The 20,292-nt window shown below is 50.5% G+C and overlaps 1 protein-coding gene across 1 annotated transcript; it reads right to left on the bottom strand.

The window, feature by feature from the left end:
- Positions 1-3,496: 3,496 nt before the first annotated feature.
- On the bottom strand, positions 3,497-12,002 carry VTN (vitronectin). The gene is made up of 8 exons (XM_063146730.1): positions 11,881-12,002; positions 10,970-11,089; positions 8,601-8,903; positions 6,692-6,831; positions 6,117-6,273; positions 5,135-5,287; positions 4,251-4,544; positions 3,497-3,842 (listed from the first exon to the last, which is right to left on the bottom strand). Exons 1-8 carry the CDS (start codon positions 11,939-11,941, stop codon positions 3,727-3,729), a joined length of 1,344 nt encoding a protein of 447 aa, XP_063002800.1. The 5' UTR covers positions 11,942-12,002; the 3' UTR covers positions 3,497-3,726.
- Positions 12,003-20,292: the final 8,290 nt, after the last annotated feature.

Raw genomic sequence — 20,292 nt, forward strand, 5'->3', positions numbered from 1 at the left:
TGAAGGATATAACTTGTTCAAAAAGAACAGAAGAACTAGAAAGGGAGGTGGAGTTGCACTATTTGTTAAAAATACCTATCCCAGCATACAGTCGGATGAGACTGGGAGCCCCATCGAGAGCATCTGGATTAAAATAAATGGGGCAAGGAATAAAAAGAACATAATAATCGGAGTCTACTACCAACCACCCAATCAAGGAGAAGACGAGGATGAAACTTTTGAGAAACAAATTGCCAGTGTTTCAAGGAAGTGTGATGTACTACTGATGGGGGACTTCAATTACCCTGATATCTGCTGGGAGACAAATACTGCCAAAAGCGGCCCTTCCAAGAAATTCCTGACATGTCTGGGTATAATTTTCTCCTACAGAAAGTGGAGGAAGGAACTAGAGAATCAGCAATCTTTGATTTGATGTTGACCAATAGGGATGACTTAGTGGATAAAGTGGCAGTTACGGGAACTCTGGGGTAAAGTGACCACGTCATACTTGAATTCTTGATTATAAAGGAGGCAAAAGCTGAGTGTAGCCATACACGTACTCTGGATTTTAGGAAAGCTGATTTTAATAAACTCAGAACCATGGTAAGTAAGGTCCCATGGCAAGTGAGCCTAATGGGAAAAGGAGTGCAAGATGGGTGGGAGTATTTAAAAAAGGAAATTTTAAAGGCACAATTACAAACAATTCCAACAAGGAAAAAAGATAGAAGACAACAGAAGAAACCAATGTGGCTCCACAAAAAGCTTAAAGATGACCTGAAAACAAAAAAGGATACATATAGGAAGTGGAAGGAAGGCCAGGCTACAAAAGAAGAGTACAGACAGGTGGCACAGAAGTGCCGAAATGGCTAAAGCTGTGAATGAGCTGAGATTAGTGAGGGATGCTAAAAGCAATAAAAAGGCTTTCTTCAGATACGTGAGTAGTAAAAGACAGAGGAAATAAATGGTGGTTCAACTGCTTAATGAGGATGGCAAATTGATAACAGACGACAAAGAAAAGGCTGACGTGCTCAATTCCTACTTTGACTCGGTCTTCTCCCAAAAGCGGCTCTATGACTCCCATGGAAAAAGTGAAGCAGAAGTTGAGGGGGCAGGATTGCAATTTGAGATTGATAAACAAATGGTCAAGGAACACCTAATTTTTTTGAATGAGCTCAAATCTCCAGGGCCCGATGAACTGCATCCTAGAGTAATGAAGGAGCTAGTGGAAGAACTCTCAGAACAACTGCCGATTAACTTTGCAAAATCACGGAAGACGGGTGAGGTGCCGGACGACTGGAGGAGGGCTAACGTTGTCCCAAACTTCAAAAAGGGCAAAAAGGAGGAACCTGGGAACTACAGACCAGTCAGTCTGACATCCATCCCTGGGAAAATTCTGGAGCAGGTTATCATAGAATCATAGAATAGCAGATTTGAAAGGGGCCTACAAGGCCATCGAGTCCAACCCCCTGCTCAATGCAGGAATCCACCCTAAAGCATCCCTGACAGATGCTTGTCCAGCTGCCTCTTGAAGGCCTCTAGTGTGGGAGAGCCCACCACCTCCCTAGGTAACTGATTCCATTGTCGCACTGCTCTAACAGTCAGGAAGTTTTTCCTGATGTCCAGCTGGAATCTGGCTTCCTTTAACTTGAATCCGTTATTCTGTGTCCTGCACTCTGGGAGGATTGAGAAGAGACCCTGGCCCTCCTCTGTGTGACAACCTTTTAAGTATTTGAAGAGTGCTATCATGTCTCCCCTCAATCTCTTCTCCAAGCTAAACATGCCCAGTTCTTTCAGTCTCTCTTCATAGGGCTTTGTTTCCAGACCTCTGATCATCCTGGTTGCCCTCCTCTGAACTATAAAGAAGTCAGTCTGTAAGTACCTTGAAAACAATGCAGTGATTATTAGAAGCCAACATGGATTTGTCAGGAACAAATCCTGTCAGACTAATGTGATCTCATTTTTTGATAGGGTAACCTCCCTTGTGGACTGTGGGAATGCTGTGAATGAAATATATCTTGACTTCAGCAAAGCTTTTGACAAAGTGCCCCATGGTATTCTGATTAACAAACTAGCTAAAAGTGGGCTAAATGGAACAACTATTAGGTGGATCCACATTTGGCTACAGAATCGGACTCAAAGAGTACTTATCAATGGAATCTTCTCAAACTGGGGAGAGGCAACGAGTGGGGTGCCGCAGGGCTCAGTCCTGGGCCCAGTGCTCTTCAACATTTTTATTAATGATTTGGACGAGGAGGTGCAGGGAACGCTTATCAAATTTGCAGATGACACAAAACTGGGTGGGATAGCGAATACCATGGAAGATAGAAACAAACTTCAAAGTGATCTTGATAGGCTGGAGCGCTGAGCTGAAAACAACACAATGGAATTTAATAGGGATCAATGCCAAGTTCTACATTTAGGAAATAGAAACCAAATGCACAGTTACAAGATGGGGGATACTTGGCTCAGCAATACTACAAATGAGAAGGATCTTGGAATTGTTGTAGATCACAAGCTGAATATGAGCCACACAGGTTGTCACACAGAGGAGGGCCAGGATCTCTTCTCCATCCTCCCAGAGTGCAGAACATGGAATAACGGGCTCAAGTGACAGGAAGCCAGATTCCGGCTGGACATCAGGAAAACCTTCCTGACAGTTAGAGTGGTACGACAATGGAACCAGTTACCTAGGGAGGTGGTGGGCTCTCCCACACTAGAGGCATTCAAGAGGCAGCTAGACAACCATCTGTCAGGGATGCTGCTGAGAAGAAACACCTCTTTCTCCACCTTTGCCAGCTGCTACTTGGGATGCTGTGGAACAATGCCCCCTCTTCCCAAATCCCTGCTCAAGGTACATCTGGAAGGAGAATGAAAGGGGACTTGAAGCTGCAGGTGGATGGTGTTGGCCTTTGGCCAGCCAAGGACTCCCTCTCACCAGCCCTGCTCTGCCTCCTGTCCAGAGCTCACAGAGACACAGCACCAAGGTATTTTTATCAGCAGGGATGCTGACGTTATTTGCCACCCCCCTCACCTTCCCCTGTGCCCTCCCAGCTTAGCTGCAATCCTCGCAGTAGCTGCAGGAGGAATGGATTCTCCCAGCAACAATATTGTTAAGAACGACCCCTGTTGCAATGAACAGCAACCCGCTTGTTCACCCGCCTCTCACGCGACAGCGGTATGCAAGAGGAGCACTAGCAGATGCCGCCACCGCCTTGCCCACTGGCTCTCGGCCAGTCAGGGAAGCAAGTGGCAGCAGAGGAAAGGGAGCCCCAGTTTTAGGATCCCTGAGAGAAGGATCCCCTTTCTCTGCTCTGCCTCTATCAAAGCTACATTTGGCAGGTGCACAAGACGGAGCCTGCACGGTAGTGGCACCCGGTCTTTGGAACTCTGGAGGCAAAGGCTTCTTCTGTTTCTGTTGTCCTTATGCAGGGAGGCAAAGGCATTTTCCTTCAGGCAGGTGTTTGGCTTTTAAAACTTAGAACACAAAATCATACACAAAAAGCCTTAACCGGTGAGCGCTGGTTGTGCATTTTTCCTTTATTCACTTTTAAGTTTTTAATTGTGAACTTTGCATTTTACCCTGCATCTTTAGTACCATTCGTTGCCTCGATGAGGGCCCATTGTGGCAGAAAGGAGCAATACACATTTTAGAAATCAAATCAAATCAAACAAGGACACCGTTGGACGCGGCTTTGGGAATGCAAGGCTTCTATTTGGCCGCTGGTGCGGACATGTCTGCAGCTGAGCTCAGGCGAGATCCTCGTCAGAGGGGCAGCCCAGCCAGTACTTGGCGATGGGGCGGGGGTACCGGGGGTACACCAAATCCACCCGCCGTGTTTGCAGGTTGAGCCGATAATACTTGTCTGGGGAAGAGACACAAAAAGGGGTTAGTGGGGAGGAAAGTCCCCTTGCTGGATCAGACCCAGAGCCTAGCAGCTGGCAAGATTTGCCGAGGAAGCCCTCAGCAGGTAGTGGAGGGGGGAAATAGCCCCCATTTCCTCCCCAGGAACTGGTAGGCGGAGGTACGCCACCTCTAAGCACTTGGGGGTAAGTCCTCTCCTCCATGGCTCTCCTCCATGGCCCTTTCCACCCATCTACATCGCCACTTCTTGTGGCAGTGAGTTCCGCAAGTTAACGGCGGAGCTGAGGCTTCCCCTGTCGTCTGTCCCAAAGATCATCAGGGAAATGCCAAATTCTGCTGTGCTGGGGAAGGGAGGTTTCAGGGCTACAAATACACATGCGCACACACACCCTGCGACGACCGTGCCCACCTTGTGCAAAGAAGTAGACGGTCTGGAAGGGCTGGCAAGTGGTGATTCCGCCCAGGAGCCAGTCCAGGTCCGAGGACTCGGAGCTGTCCTTGATGGGCCACTCCCAGCGCGACTTCCTGCTGCCCCAGCGCTGGTGGTGGCGGTACTTCCTGCGGTGGCGGCGGGAGGGCTTCCTCCTGGCCTGTTGCTTGGGCTGCCTCTGCCCCACATACATCCTGCCAAGCATGACCGCGTCCAAGTGGGTCGGCACACCGTGCCAGTCTCGGCTGATGTAGCGTGGCCGGCTGGCCCCACCTGGCGACAGGAGAGAGGCAGCATTTGAGGGGCCTGCCCAGAGAACGTCAGGACATCAGAAGAGCCCTGAGGCGGGATCCGAGTGAGGGTCCATCTCGTCCAGCACTCTGTTCACACAGCAGCCGGCCAGCGGCTGGCCAGGGACCCACAAAGCAGGATGTGGTTGCACAACGGCACCCTCCCACCCATGTTCCCCAGCAACTGGGGTACATAGCCATACTGCCTCTGATCCTGAGGGTAATATCTAGAGCCATGAGGACTAGTAGCCACTGAGAGGCTTCTCCTTCTCCATGAATTTGTCCAATCCCCCTTTAAAGCCATCCAAATGGGTGGCTATCGTGCCATCCTGGGGCAGTGAGTTCCACAGCTTAACTCTGCGTTGTGTGAAGAAGCCCTTTGTTTCATTTGCCCTGAATCTCTCACCATTCAGTTTCAGGGAATGATCCAACTGGGTTCTGGTACTGTGGGAGTAAAACACAGCCCCCATCCTTTTCCATTGGGGGTACTCTGGATCTGGCCATTGCCTGGCAGGCCCAGCTGGACGCTTGACAGTCTGCCTCCCCCCTCCCTGCCCCAGCTGGATGACTCACTCCGCCGTGAGCCCCCGAAAAGCATCTGGAAGAACTGGTCCCACTCGTCATCCTGCAGCAGCACAAAGTGGTCAAAGACCGCTGACGGGGAGGTTTGCTCGCAGTCCTCACGGCTTGGCTGGTTTGCAAAGTCGTAGGACCAGTATCTCTTCTCTGGAAGTCAGAACAACAACAACAACAACAACAACAACAACTGATTCACCGGCCTCTAGTTTTAAAGCATCAACAGCAGCATTTTCTTCTGCTTCTCTTTCCAGTCCAGAAGCAACACTGAGTCAAGGGCAACTCCTAAACTACCCACATGCCCCTGGAGCTAAAGGCAGCATCCGTGGAGATGGTCCCACTTTCTGTTCACAACAGCCATGCAGGGCAGGATGGGCTGAGAGGTGGCGACTGTGGCTGTAATGGCAGAGAGAGGCTGGGAAACCTGGAGCCCGTGTCAAACCTTCCCAGGCACTGGGGTTTACCGGCCCCAGCCGCACCCCCAAAATGAGATCTGAGCTACCCTATATCGTACCTATCGAAGACCGAGTGATGCACCCCTTTGGAGACCCATCACAATCAGGGCAAGATCCGTGCTAGGGCATTTCATAGGGCAAACGCTCCTGGAGAGTTGGGAGCACCATTTGCAGTGGCCCAAACCTTGGGAGTGCTCCTGCCTTGAACGGCAGCTTAGAAACGTTTACCATTAATTAATCAATCAGTTAATTACAGTCGTGTTTAAAGTATGCGGCACAAATCCATGACACGCAACTGGGAACTAGGAATAAGGGTCTGGGATCCGATTCTGCTGTCATGTGAAAAGCGCAGTATCGGAGGGGACCCACAGGCAGGTCATGACCTCAGTGCCACAGTCGTAAACGCTGCATGTGTGAACCAGCCCTGGGCGACGGTGAAAAGAACAGCACCCCCCAGGACTGAACCTGGCAGAGCTGGTGAATGGAGACTCACTCATCCAGCCCAAGGGACAGGAGCCAATCACCTTTGAAGAAGTAGACGCGCTCGCTGGACATGTAGTTCTGGGCTGGGAGGGCAAAGGCGGCGTCGAGGTCGTCGGGGATCCCCGTGAAGCCATCCGAGATGTTGTGGGGGAAGCCTTGTTCCAGGACCCCGTCGTCAAAGCGCCAGTACCGGCTCCCCTGGGGAAGAGAGACGCGCCGTGTGGGGGGTGCGTGGGTGAGGGAGGTGTGTGTGCGTCGGGGCCAAGGGGAGCAGCCTGACCCACAGTTCATTTCCCCCCAAAACAGGAGGCGCCGCCCAGGGCTCGACCCTGCCTGCCAGCTTCGTGCCCCCTGACCTGGCATCCCTTCATCTCCGTGCTCAGAGGTGCGAGGGCTACCTGGGGAGTTGTCCCGATGAAGGAAAGGTGCTCTGGGCATGCCCAGAGGAACCTTTCCATAGGGCAATTCCACAGCCTTGTCTTATTGGCAAAGAAAGTGTAGGCCTCACTTTAAGCCTAGGGCTGTAGAACCTCAGCTGCAGAGGGGTCCTACCTGCCCCCTCCACAGGCCCTCAGGGCTCCCCCTCACTAGAGCCACACTGCACCTGCTTCCTCACCTGGAAGATGTACATCTTTCCCTCACAGTTGATGCGGGTGAAGGCGGCGTCAATGGGTCCATCAATGCCCCACACTTCCTGGATGAGTCTGGGGTATCCAGGCTTCACACTCTTCTCATCGAGTTCATAGAAATACTTCCCTGGATCAAGAAGGGAGGAACGTAAATAAGGCCGCCTTTGCTCCCAGGTCCCTTCAGTTGTGGGCACAGAGCCATTGGGGCGACGGCGGGGCGTTGTCCATCGCCCTGCCTGTCTTTCAGACGACACGTGGTTATTTTGCAGGAAATTAAAGACAAACAACCCATGCCTAGGAAGCAGGGCTTTTAGAACAACGTTATCTGGAATGCAGATAGGCACAGGCAACCATCATCATCATCATCAAAATAAAACAAGGTTCAAGGCATCTTACAACAAAGATTAAAAAACAGCTAACAATAAAACGTCAGGGCCCAATTAGACAACTAAATTAAATTGCCCAAATTAAGAAACAAGGCCTTTAATCCTTGCTGAGAGGCCTCCCACCCATCACTTCAAACAGCATCTCAAAATATGGGGGGGGGGGGGGGCTGTGCAAGAGAGGCTGTTTCCTCTTTAATCTGAATGCAAGCAAGAGTTCTGGGCTGAGGGAGGCCATCCCATCTAGGCTGGCGCTGCATTATTCTGCCGTTGTACCTGCAGAATTTGTTACTTGTGCCCCAACAGGACGCCAGCTTCGGTTGCCTTTAAAAACCTATTTGCTGTAACCGCCCCTCTAAAAAGCGTTGCTCTTTGACGCACCATAGAGTTGGCCGTGTGAGGTGCCAGGTGCTGTGCTTTTAGGTGCACACAGCCCATGGGGCATTCTAGATCCTCCTGAGAAATTGTGGAGATGCAGCATTCCAGGGGTGGGTGGAGCCAAAGGGGAAAGGGACGTGGCAAAGGCAAAGAGGGTTGGGCCAAATTAAGGGGAGGAGCAAAAATACCAGCATAAATTAGCTGAAAGCTCTTCCTGCTGGTAACCAGGGCCGGTGCTACCATAGAGGCCACTCAGGCGGCCGCCTAGAGTGTCAAGGTAAGGAGGGGGCACCAAACGCCGCACCTGGAAGCCGCTCTCCCACAGCAGCTCTGATTCTGGGTGCGCTGTTCCGAAGCCGCATGCACGCCCCAGCATCCTGACTTCGTTGCGGCTGGCTGCCCACCCAGCCGAAGCGAAGCCAGGATGCTGGGGTGGGTGGGAGGCTTCGGAACGGCGTGCCCGGAAGTCGCTCTCCCAGAGCAGCTTCTGGCTGGGCATGCCATTCCAAAGCCGCCCCCCCGCCGGCCCCCCCACCCCAGCGTCCTGGCTTCGCTTCGGCTGGGTGCCCACCCAGCTGAAGTGAAGCCACGCCCACCCCCAGCGTCCTGGTTTCGCTTCGGCTGGGTGGGTGCCCAGCCAAAGCGAAGCCAGAACGCTGGGGTGGGGGGGCGGGCGGCTTCAGAACGGTGCGCCCGGAAGTCGCTCTCCCAGAGTGCCTTCTGGCTGGGCGCACCATTCCGAAGCTGCCCCCACACCCCAGCGTCCTGGCTTCACTTCGGCTGGGTGGGCGAGATGGCGCCCTGTGCCCAGGTACGCTGGGGTGGGTGTGGGTGAAAGCAGCTCACCTGCCTAGGGTGCAAAATAGTCTGGCACTGGCCCTGCTGGTAATTCAGGCTTAGGAGAGGGGCTCCAACCTTTCTGAGTGGGAGGGAAATCCTGCGAAGATGAGGAAGCACCCAAGGACTGGTGGTGAGGAGAAAGGGGCGTGGCCATTTGGGGAAACCCAGCAAGCCAGACAGCGGGTACAAGGAGGCCAGATTTGGTGCCCGCCCCGGGGGTTCTGCACTCTTGCTCGAGGGCCACTGTCGGTGACAGCATCTCTACGAACGGGGGACTCGCCCCTCTGGGCCGTACCGCGGAAAGCATAGATGGAGCCGTTCTTCACGCTTGTGAAAGCGTCGAAAGGTTTCCCGCTGCACAAGGACTCCTCTTCCGGCCTATGGGTTGGAATGTCTGCCGCAGTGGGCCCAGAGGGGACCATGAGATGACTTTCTTCTGTCCACTCATGTTCATAGGTTGCAAATGTCGCTGGGACGGTGGCGATGGGCTCAGGAGCCGTGGGCTCGCCGGATGTGGGAACACTGGCCATGGTACCAGGGAAGTCATAGTAATCCAGATACGCATCGTCCGGCAGGAGGAACGCATCTCCGCGGGTCACTGTCATGGGGGGAAACAGGCACTGCAAGGTCAGCAACGCGGCAGGCCCCCGCCCACAAAAACCGTCTCCCAGTTTGGGTCAGAGTCCCACCAAACCTGTTCCCCTAAGCGGACCGGGCAGCGGTACCAAAATGCAGAAGGAAAAGAAGAAGGCAAAGGACAGCCAACCCTCACGATGCCTGTGGCAGTTCTTTCCCTAGGAGCCGCTTGAGGAATCACCCCAGTGCCCCTCCCTGCAATTGGGGCAATGAACAGGAAGGTGGTGTTTTTCTCCTGCTTTAGGGGGGCAAATCCTGTCTGCAGACCCCAGTGCTCCCTACAAAGGGAGAAGGCAACTCTGGGGGTGGGGGGGTGGGGTTCCCAGGCCTGAGTGCGGGGGGGGGGGCTGGCTCCTCCAAGCTCCTCAAATCAAAAACTGATTTTGCGCAGCCGTTCCCTCATTTCCTCCTTAATGCTTGTTTTGTTTTCCTGGTTAAGAAAAAAACGATGGTAGGAAAACACAGAAAGGGTTATGAATGGAAGACGGCGTTGCCTGAACCGCCTCCTCCCACCCCGTAAAAACTCATCTTGGAGGTAAAAAGACTCGCCCCGAAGACCCCATTGGGGCTCACATCCATCTCCTTGTCTATGGATCCCTCTGCAATGGCATCTTTATTAATTTATTTATCTATCACATCCCTATCCTGTCCAATAGCCAAAGCTGGCTGGCCAGTTCCCAAAAGTTAAAATCGTCAAATTTATTATTATTATTTATTTATTACATTTCTATACCGCCCAATAGCCAGAGCTCTCTGGGCGGTTCACAAAAATTAAAACCATTCAAAGTATAAAACAACAGTATAAAACCATAATATAAAATACAATATAAAAGCACAAGCAGGATGAAATCAGCAGCAATGCAGAAATACAAATTTAAAACAGCAAAGTTAAAATTAATTTATACACTGTTAAAATGCTGGGAAAATAAAAAGACGCATTATATGCGTCTAAAAGAATACAGTGTAGGTACCAAGCGAACCTCCTTAGGGAGCTCCTTCCACAGCCGGGGTGCCAAAGTGGAGAAGGCCCTGCTCCTCCTGGTAGCCACCTGCCTCACTTCCTTTGGCAGGGGCTCACGGAGAAGGACCCCTGAGGATGACCTTAGGGTACATATGGGAGGAGGCGTTCCTTCAGATAGCCTGGCCCCAAGCCGTTTAGGGCTTTAAATGTCAATACCAGCACTTTGAATCTGGCCGGGACCTGGACTGGCAGCCAATGAAGCTGGAAAAGGACTGGTGTGATGTGGTCTCGTTGGGGGACGTACTAAAACAAAGGACAGTATTTGCCCATAGGGAAACCATACTTGCCCATAGCGAAACAGAATTCTCCATAGAGAAACCATACTTGCCCATAGGGATCCAATGCAAACCGTTTGACAATAGAAAACAATGGGACAGAATTCTCCATAGAGAAACCATACTTGCCCATTGTTTTCTATGGGCAAGCGGTTTGCATTGGATCCCTATGGGCAGGTATGGTTTCTCAATGGGCAAGTACTGTCCTTTGTTTTAGTACATCCCTCTTGGCGGCCAGTCCCTGTTAGTAAACGGGCTGCCCTGTTTTGTACCAGTTGAAGTTTCCGGACCATTTTCAAAGGCAGCCCCACGTATAACGCATTGCAGTAATCCAAACAAGAGGTTATCAGAGCATGGATAACTGTAGCTAGACTATCTCCGTCCAGATAAGGGCGGAGACCAAAGTATAAAAGTATACCGCGTGTTTTATACTTTGAATCCGATTCAAAGTATAAAACACGCGTTATAAAAGCATGATATAAAAGCACAGCCAGAATTAAACCGAGCAGCAGTGCAGAGATTTAAAATACAGGTTTTTTTTAAAAAAAGCAAGGCTAAATGACCAAGATGATAAACATCTCTTTGCATCGGGGACGTTCAGCACATGGTAAACCCTGGCCGCCACCCACTCCCCGGCCTGTGGAGGCACCGCTTAGGACCACCACCACCCATCCAGGAGTGGAGAGGGGAGGAGGGGAGAGGGGTGAGTGGGTCAGTGGGTTGCTGAGATACCTTTGGATTTGCAAGTGGTGGAATAATCACCGCAGCAGCTCTGGTAGTAGGAGCAAAGATCATCACATTGGCATTTCTTCTGGGCGTCAAAGCCCAAGTCACAGCGTCCCTCGCAGGACTCTGGGAAAGAGAAGAACACCCACTCACACCCAAAAAAGTGGTAACAAGGGAGGGAGGACACTTCCGACGCCCATCCTTTTTGTCTCAGTGGACAGGGCTACTACGTGTCAGGCAGCAGGGGAGCCCTTCACCCCAGAGGCCGCTCTTCATGCAGTGGCGTATTTAGGGGGGGGGCGTTGCTGGGAGGCCCCCCAAGAACATGGACCGCCAAGGCCATCAGAGGGAAGGAAGCACAGCAGCCCTTCCGCTGCGTTTAGATCCAACTTCACGACTTGCAGAACTTTGCGGCAGCGAAGACTCTAGTCATGCCTCAACGTGCCTTTCCCCCCTCCTCCCTCCCAACCCTCTTTCCTTTTGTGTCGTGTCTGTTACATTGTAACAGATGGGATGATTCTTCCCTCCACCCAGCTGCCCCCTCTGGAGACCTGGTGGGTTCCCAGTCCTCTGAAGATTGTGTGGCATAGTGGTTAGAGTGTCTGATTGGGACTCCAGAAACCCAGGTTCGAGACCCTGCTTGGGCTGTGAAGCTCATGGAGAACTGTGGGCCAGTCCTTTATTCTCAGCCTGTCCTACCTCACAGAGTTGTCGTGAGGCTAAAAAGGAAAGGAAAAGGACCCTATAAGGTGCTTGGGGTCCCTTGCAAGAGAAAAAAAATGGTGGGAAATAAATGTAATTAATAATAATAATAATAATAATAATAATAATAATAATAATTTCAAAAAAAGGTTCTACAGTCAAGAGCCCCACATGGGGTGAGCTGGGGGGCAGGGGTTGGGGGCCATTGTACTCACCCTCGGCTGCGAAGGCCCCACACAGTCCGCCCAGCAGCAACGCTAAGCTCAGGAGCTGCATGGCGAGCGACTATGTCCGGCGACCGCCCTCCTCTGACTGGCCCCAGCGGGGCGGCCGCAGCTTTCCCCGGACACAAAGGGATTGTTTGCTGAGTTTCAAAGGAAACAAGCAAGGTCAGTGGGGTGGCCGCCTCAGGGTCGCCACGGACGGCTCCTCCTCCTCCTCCTCCCTCCGTGGCTGGCAAAGGGCCCCCCGGGCTTCTCCACTCCCCCCACCTCTCTCTCCCACCCCACGCTACCTACTTTGTTGGTTTTTTAAAACAACAACAGCAACAACAACAACAACACTTATGGCCACTTCTAATTTGGCCCTCTTGATGTAGATTTCTTCCTGGAGCAGAGTCCTTCAAGGAAGCACAGCAGAAGAGCCCTGTGGCATCTTGAAGGCTGCCGCATTAGGTTAGGGCAGACGCTTTATACCTGTGTGTAGCTAAAGCTTCTGCTGCCATAATCTAATCCGTTGCGGGGAAAGTGTGTGAACAGTGGGATCCAAGTTCCGCGGAAGGCAAACGTGACCTCTGCAAGGAGGGCGATGCTAAAACTTATAAAAGAGAAGAGTGGGAGCATTTACGCTTTCTGTGTGCTTTCCCCAAGTGGCTGCCCTCCAGTTGCGGTGGACTTCATGTCCCATCAGTCCCTGCTAGTGGTCACAGATGCTGGGAATTGTAGTCCAAAACATTTGGAGTTTGGGCAAGGATGCTTTAAAGATGGCCCAGGAATAATACTTTTTAGTTCTGCTGCAAGCAACGTACAACCGCCACCCCCCACCCCCCGGATGTTTTCTTCCAAAGCAGCAACTGGGGTCAGGCTCAGGCTGGCACTTTGCCAGGGAAGGCCGTGAGGCTGCCTTTTGTTTCTGTGGATTGGGGAACACGGCAAAAGCTCTGCTGAAAACTTGTTGGGATTGACAAACCCAAGCTGAGAGAAAAGAAAAGGGTTGTAACATCTTTTAGCCTGGCCTTGTAACAATTTCCCGCAGAGAAGACGTGTTAGTCTCTTGCAGCAAAAGCAACAAAGAGCCTTGTGGCATCCGAAAGACTGACACGTTTATTCTGGCACAAGCTTTCAAAGACTAGACTGCCAGAATAAATGTGTTAGATTTTAATGTGCCACAAGAATGTTCTTTTACCCTTGGAGAAAGACAGAGCAAGGAGCTTAGATATTCTGTTTAACGGAACAATTCTGCTCGGATGCGGATGTATCACCTCAGCCGCCCATACCAGAGGCTGGAGCCAAAATTGGCTTTTTGAGTTTCAGAAGTGGCTGCACTGTGCTCAATAGGCCACCAGGAACCACATGCCAAAAGCAGGCACTTTGGGGCAGAGGCCTGTGCAGGTCGCAATCAGATCACTACCACTGATTTGAAGCCAATTCACACAAGCTGAAACTTGTCTTTCCTCTTCCTTGCCAACCACCTTCACGTTGGTGTGTGGGATGTCTGCAGCTAGACTCATGGTCAAAACACTCTGCACATCCTCAGAGGCAGGCCCCTAAACTATTACCTGCTTATAACAGCCGGGATTCAAGTTAAGACTGGAGTTAGGAGTAGCACGTCACCAAGACAAAGAGAAGTGGGGAGGCCTAAAGTTGGTGTGTGTGTGTGTGAGAGAGAAGGCAGCATTTTCTCTGTGGGGAGCCCCACAGCCCAGGGCGCTCCGTGGTCCCAAAACTTCACAGTGGAAGAAAGTAGAACTGGATTCACTTTCCATGCAAACCAAACACACACACACAGATACACCAGCAAGCTCTGCAAACAAAAGTTTGGTGGAATTTGCTCCCTGAATCTTGCCTTAATTCTGACCTGTTACTAATTAATAACTCTGCAGGTCTCTTCCAGCTCCTGCCCTGGGATCCCCTCCCCCTCCCTCTGTCTCTTACTCAGCTAGGGGGCAAAGAGCAAAAACATCCAGGAGCTGAAGTCCTGCTGGGATCACCTCCCTCATAGTCCATTTCTAAAAGGGGCCAAAGCTGCCTCCATCCAAACGGCTCCTCTTCCTCTTCCGAAACAGACACAAGTAACTCACAACTCCTGAGAAAAGTTTTTTTTTTTAAAAAAAAAAGTAGAAGTAAGCTTCTAGTCATTAGCATTCTAGAGATAAGTGTCAAACAATTAGGGCTGCAATTTTTAATTGGTTTAGGGCTGCAATTTTTAATTGGTTTAACGGACAGGTTGACTGGTTCAGGCTTTTGTTCGTTAATTGATAGTGGCTAATTTTAAGCAGAGGGTGGAGAAATTGCGGTTGTTTCAGGACTGGAGGTCAGTCAATGGCCTTCTCATCCTGCAATGACAGAATACTGGACAGATGGCTATCTAGACTGCTTAAATACCTCTGCTTAGAGAGCCCGTCGTTTCCTGAGGCAGGCTGTTCCACTGCTATACAGCTCTTGTGGTTGGGAGGTTTATCCTAACGTTTAGCTGAAATCTGCTCCCCTGCAATTTCCCCCCATTATTTCTAGCAACAGATCTGCTCCACCTTCTGAATGACAGCCTTTCAGATACCACGTCCCTTCTTAATTGTAAACCGCCCAGAGAGCCGTGGCTACTGGGCAGTATAACAATGTAATAAATAAAATAAAATAATTAACCTTCTCTTCTCTAGGCCAAACATACTCAATTCTTTCAGTCATTCCTCATAGGACTTGGTTTCCAGACACACACACACACACACACACACACACACACACACACACACACACACACCATTCTGGTCACTCTTCTCTGGCCCCAACTTGCTAATGTCCTTCCTAAAACAGGGCACCCAGAACTGGACAACGTACCCCAAATGTGGCTTGACTAATGCAGAACAGAGTGGAACTATTGCTTCCCATAAACAGAATAGTCTGCTTCAGTTAATACAACCTAAAATTGCATTCACTTTTTTCGCAGCTGCATTGCAACTGCTGGCTCATATTTGCCCTGTGATCTTCTAAGGGTGCAATACTATGCATGTTAGGCAGAAAACAGTCCTACAACTCCCAGCATGTTGTAGGACTCTTTTCTGTCTAGACATGCATACGATAATGCTGTAAGACACTTCCTAGGCATTGCTGCCAAGCTAGATCTCTCCCTTCCTGTACTTTTGTCCTGATGTTTATTTTCATTTTGGACCTAAATCCAAAACTTTACATTTATTTCAGTTGAATTTCTTCTTCTAAGTTTCTGCTCAGTTTTCCAACCCATCTAAATACTTTTGAGTTTTGACCCTGTCTTCTGTGGTGTTTTGGCTACGTCTCCTAGCTTTGTGCCATCTTTAGATTCGGCCTGCAACCTCTCTACAACCTCATCCAAGCCGTGCGTACGAACGTTGAACAGCACGGGGTCTAGCATGGAGCCCGGCGACGCTCCGTTGGAGACTTTCCTCTGGGACGCTGCCGAGTGAGTCACTGATGAGCCCTCGCGGAGCCTGGTTGCTCAACCAGCTGTGGATCCACCTCATTGTAGCATTGTCCCAGCTCACATTTTCCCATCTTGTCAACCATGGAGCACTTTTACCAAATGCTGAAATCAAGATATGCTACGTCCGCAGCATTCCATAATCCGCCAAACTAGAAGCTCCGTGCCGGGGTGCATGTGGCAGTGTGGCAAGAAGATAAGATTGGTCTTGCCTGGCTTGTTCTTGATAAAAAACCACACCAGCTCCTCGAAATCAAAGCAACCGTTTCATCATCTGCTCTTGAGTTTTGCCTGGCGTTGACGTCAAGTTGACCAATCTGCACTTTCCCGGGCCTGCCTTTGTCTCTGTTGGAGGATGGGGCCCAAATTTGCCCCTCTTCAGCCTCTCTGCAACCCCCCACCCCCATCTTTTCCAGGAATGCTCAAAGATTAAACACAGCAGCTCTGGCGCAACCGCATCCTTAAGTCTTATCAAATTTGCAGATGACACAAAATTGGGTGGGATAGCTAATACCCTGGAAGACAGAAACAAACTTCAAAGTGATCTTGATAGGCTGGAGTGCTGGGCTGAAAACAACAGAATGGAATTTAATAGGGATAAATGCCAAGTTCTACATTTAGGAAATAGAAACTAAAGGCACAGTTACAAGATGGGGGATACTTGGCTCAGCAATACTACAAACGAGAAGGATCTTGGAATTGTTGTAGATTTCAAGCTGAATATGAGCCAACAGTGCGATAGGGCTGCAAGAAAGGCAAATGCTATTTTGGGCTGCATTAATAGAAGTATAGCTTCCAAATCACGTGAGGTACTGGTTCCTCTCTATTCGGCCCTTGTTAGGCCTCATCTAGAGTATTGCATCCAGTTCTGGGCTCCACAATTCAAGAAGGACGCAGACAAGCTGGAGCGTGTCCAGAGGAGGACAACCAGGATGATCAGGGGTCTGGAAACAAAGCCCTATGAAGAGAGACTGAAAGAACTGGGCATGTTGAGCCTGGAGAAGAGAAGATGGAGGGGAGACATGAGAGCACTCTTCAAATACTTGAAAGGGTGTCGCACAGAGGAGGGCCAGGATCTCTTCTCGATCCTCCCAGAGTGCAGGACACAGAAGAACGGGCTCAAGTTAAAGGAAGCCAGATTCCAGCTGGACATCAGGAAAAACGTCCTGACTGTTAGAGCAGTACAGCAGTAGAACCAGTAACCTAGGGAGGTTGTGGGCTCTCCCACACTAGAGGCCTTCAAGATGCAGCTGGACAAGAGCTGTCAGGGATGCTTTAGGGTGGATTCCTGCATTGAGCAGGGGGTTGGACTCGATGGCCTTGTAGACCCCTTCTAACTCTGCTATTCTATGATTCCATTCTAAGTCCTGGGAGAGATGGGCTTCCTCCGGTCCTTCCCACTTGAACTCATTCAGAGTAGCTCAGAGCTCCCTAACCCTCAGCCTCGACCTTTGGGCTACAAGTCCCCTCCTTGAATGGTATGCTCTACTTGCCCCAGATTGAACACAGCTCTCCTTTGGTGGAGGTAAGCCAGCCATTTCTTGTCTAACAGCATCCGCCACTGACTTGAGAGATTATAAACCTGGTTCACACCTAACTACAGCCCAGAGTACGGCTGGGTTCATTCAACACAACGAGCCAGAGTTCGAGTTGAGTATGGGTTGTTGCTGCAACATGAGTTGTTTTGTTTTATGAACTCTGCCGCACTAACAAAACATGGTTCATTAACCACGAACAGCCATGGGTTCTCTCTGTTCATGGTTAACAACTATTATTATTATTATTATTATTATTATTATTATTATTATTATTTATTTATATAGCACCATCTATGTACATGGTGCTGTACAGCATAAAACAGTAAATAGCAAGACCCTGCCGCATAGGCTTACATTCTATTAAAATCATAGTAGAGCGATAAGGAGGGGAAGAGAATGCAAACAGGCACTGGGTAGGGTAAACAGGCGCAGGGTAGGGTAAAACTAACATTATAACAATATAAAGTCCAAACAGCATCAAGCTGTAAAAGCTTTAGGAAAAAGAAAAGTTTTTAGCTGAGCTTTAAAAGCTGCGATTGAACTTGTGGATCTCAGATGTTCTGGAAGAGCGTTCCAGGCGTAAGGGGCAGCAGAAGAAAATGGGCGAAGCCGAGCAAGGGAAGTAGAGACCCTTGGGCAGGCGAGAAGCATGGCATCAGAGGAGCGAAGAGCACGAGCGGGGCAATAGTGTGAGATGAGAGAGGAGAGATAGGAAGGAGCTAGACCGTGAAAAGCTTTGAAGGTCAACAGGAGAAGTTTATATTGGATTCTGAAGTGAATTGGAAGCCAATGAAGAGATTTCAGCAGTGGAGTAACATGGTCAGAGCGGCGAGCCAAGAAGATGATCTTAGCGGCAGAGTGGTGGACAGAAACCAACGGACTGATGTGAGAAGAAGGAAGGCCAGAGAGAAGAAGGTTGCAGTAGTCCAACCGAGAAATAACCAGTGCATGAACAAGCATTTTGGCAGAAGACAGACAAAAATGATCGAATCCTGGCAATATTATACAGGAAAAAACGACAGGATTTAGCTACTGCCTCAATATGAGGAATAAAGGAGAGCGAGGAATCAAATATAAAGCCAAGACTACGAGCTTCCTTGACCAGAGTAAGCGTAATATCGTTGACAGTAAGAGAGAAAGAGAGATCAGGAGAAGGTTTAGGAGGAAAAACAAGCAGTTCAGTCTTTGCCATATTAAGTTTCAAACGACGATGAAGCAGCCAAGCTGAGATATCTGAGAGACATGCCGAGATACGATCGTGAACATCAGGAGAAAGTTCCGGAGATGACAGATATAGTTGTGTATCATCGGCGTACAGATGATATTGGAGGCCATGAGATTGAATAAGCTTGCCCAAGGGCAACATGTATAAGGAAAACAACAACGGGCCAAGCACTGAGCCTTGCGGAACCCCTACTGAAAGGGGAAAAGAGGAGGACGAGCTGCCATTAGCCAACACGCTGAAAGAGCGACCCGCTAGATAGGAGGCAAACCAGTTATAGACAGAGCCACAAAATCCGAGGTCATGAAGGGAATCTAAGAGAAGATCATGATCAACCGTGTCAAAGGCTGCAGTAAGATCCAGGAGAATAAGAACAGAATAAAGGCCTTTAGACTTGGCAGTAAGGAGATCATTGGTGATCTTAGTAAGGGCTGTTTCAGTGGAATGCAAAAGACGGAATTCAGATTGAAATGGATCCAAAGCAGAGTTACTAGAAAGAAAGTCAAGACAACGAGAGTAGACCACACGCTCCAGGATCTTTGAAACAAACGGCAACAAAGAGACAGGTCGGCAGTTAGACAGAGATAGCCTATCAAGAGTAGGTTTCTTGAGAATGGGAGAGACTGTAGCATGTTTAAAAGCAGAAGGAAATGAACCAGAGGACAGAGAAAGATTAATAATATGAAGCAAGGAAGGGAGGATAGCAGGAATAAGATTAATAAAGACGCGAGAGGGAATCGGATCACGGGAACAAGTGGAAGGCTTCGAAGACCACAGTATTGTAGACAGTTCATCCGCTGAGACCGAAGGAAACGCGGAGAAATTTGCAGGAGGAACTGACAGATGAGGAACAGGAACTGGAAGAGGAGCAGAGCTGGCCAGATCAGAGCGAATAGTTTGGATTTTAGCATTGAAAAAAGAGGCAAAGTTATTAGCAGACAGAGAGGCGGGGAGAGATGGTGGATTAGGCTTCAGAAGAGAATTGAAGGACGCAAAGAGCCGCTGAGGATGCATAGCATTTGACTGGATCAACGTTGAGTAGTACTGCTGTTTGGCCAGTGAAATGGCAGCAGAGAAAGAGGAGAGAACAAATTTGTAATGGACAAAGTCCGCCCAGTCCCTGGTCTTACGCCAAAGGCGTTCAGCTGCCCGGGAACAAGAGCGAATGAACAACCCATAGTACAAGGTGTGCACACGTAACGACAACCACTGATAAACAAAATCCTGCCATAACCATCCTTTCAAGGAGTCTCTGCTCCTCCAACTTTGCTTGTAATCATTTATGGCATGCACGCACACGCACACACACACACACACACACACACACACACACACACACACACACGGTGCCCACATCCAGGGGACCGTTGAGATTGCCGGGGGCATCAGCTGGGCTGAGCCGAGCCGGCGCCTTCTTCCTTCCCTCCCTCCCTCCCTCCCTCCAGCCGGCCCCAGAAGAGGAATCTACTTAACGGCTCTGCCTCCAAATCCCCTCTCGTGACCCTCATCCCCTGTTCTTGCTAGCCCGCTCCCCCGCCCTTGTCCTTCCTTCTCCCACCTGCTGCTCTGGAGCCAGAGGGAGGCCGCTGATGAGGGGGACCGCAGAACCACTGCTCTGAGCCAGAGTGGGGGAGAAGCTCCCCTCCGGAGGAGAGGCAGGGGCTGCCCTGCCTGGAGAGCTGGGCATCCCTGGGCGGTGCCCCTTTCGCCTCAGGAGTCTAGGGTGGCTGTCCCCAGGTGCCTCTCTGCAGAGCTCCCAGCCAGCTTGCAGGCCATGCCAACGCGACCGGTTGCCAAACGTACCCCCTCCACAGCTCCCACGGTCTCTGGTGTCACGCCGACTGGTGTCCCACTGCCACCGTCCTCGCTGCTGCCGCTTGGCTCCCTTTCTCCGCAGACGGCAAGAGGATTAGTGTCCAGCTCTCCGTCATGGCCCCCAAACATCGGCTGACATCGAAAGCCACGTGGAATCGGACATGACCCCACGGGCTGAACGGCCGCGCTCCTGGGCAGAAAGCCCTGCAGGTGCAAAATAAGTCTCTTAGAGCCTGTGAACAGGGGTGTAGCGGAGCTATTGCTCATGAGGACGTAGTCCCGGCACTGTTTTGGTGGCAGGGACAGTCCCTTTCTGACATCCCTGTTCCCTCTGAGTTGAGCTGCAATCCTCACGGGAAGTGTGGGCGGGTGGGCGGGTGGAT

Source organism: Elgaria multicarinata, chromosome 22, assembly GCF_023053635.1.
Source record: "Elgaria multicarinata webbii isolate HBS135686 ecotype San Diego chromosome 22, rElgMul1.1.pri, whole genome shotgun sequence".
Classification (NCBI taxonomy): Eukaryota; Metazoa; Chordata; class Lepidosauria; order Squamata; family Anguidae; genus Elgaria; species Elgaria multicarinata.

Excerpts from the sequence above, each read along its gene's own strand:
- VTN (XM_063146730.1), bottom strand. The coding sequence starts at position 11,941 with ATGCAGCTCCTGAGCTTAGCGTTGCTGCTGGGCGGACTGTGTGGGGCC. Across the intron at positions 6,274-6,691 it reads GAAAGATGTACATCTTCCAG|GGGAGCCGGTACTGGCGCTT; the intron begins GTGAGGAAGCAG and ends TCTCTTCCCCAG. Across the intron at positions 5,288-6,116 it reads GCGCGTCTACTTCTTCAAAG|AGAAGAGATACTGGTCCTAC; the intron begins GTGATTGGCTCC and ends TCTGACTTCCAG.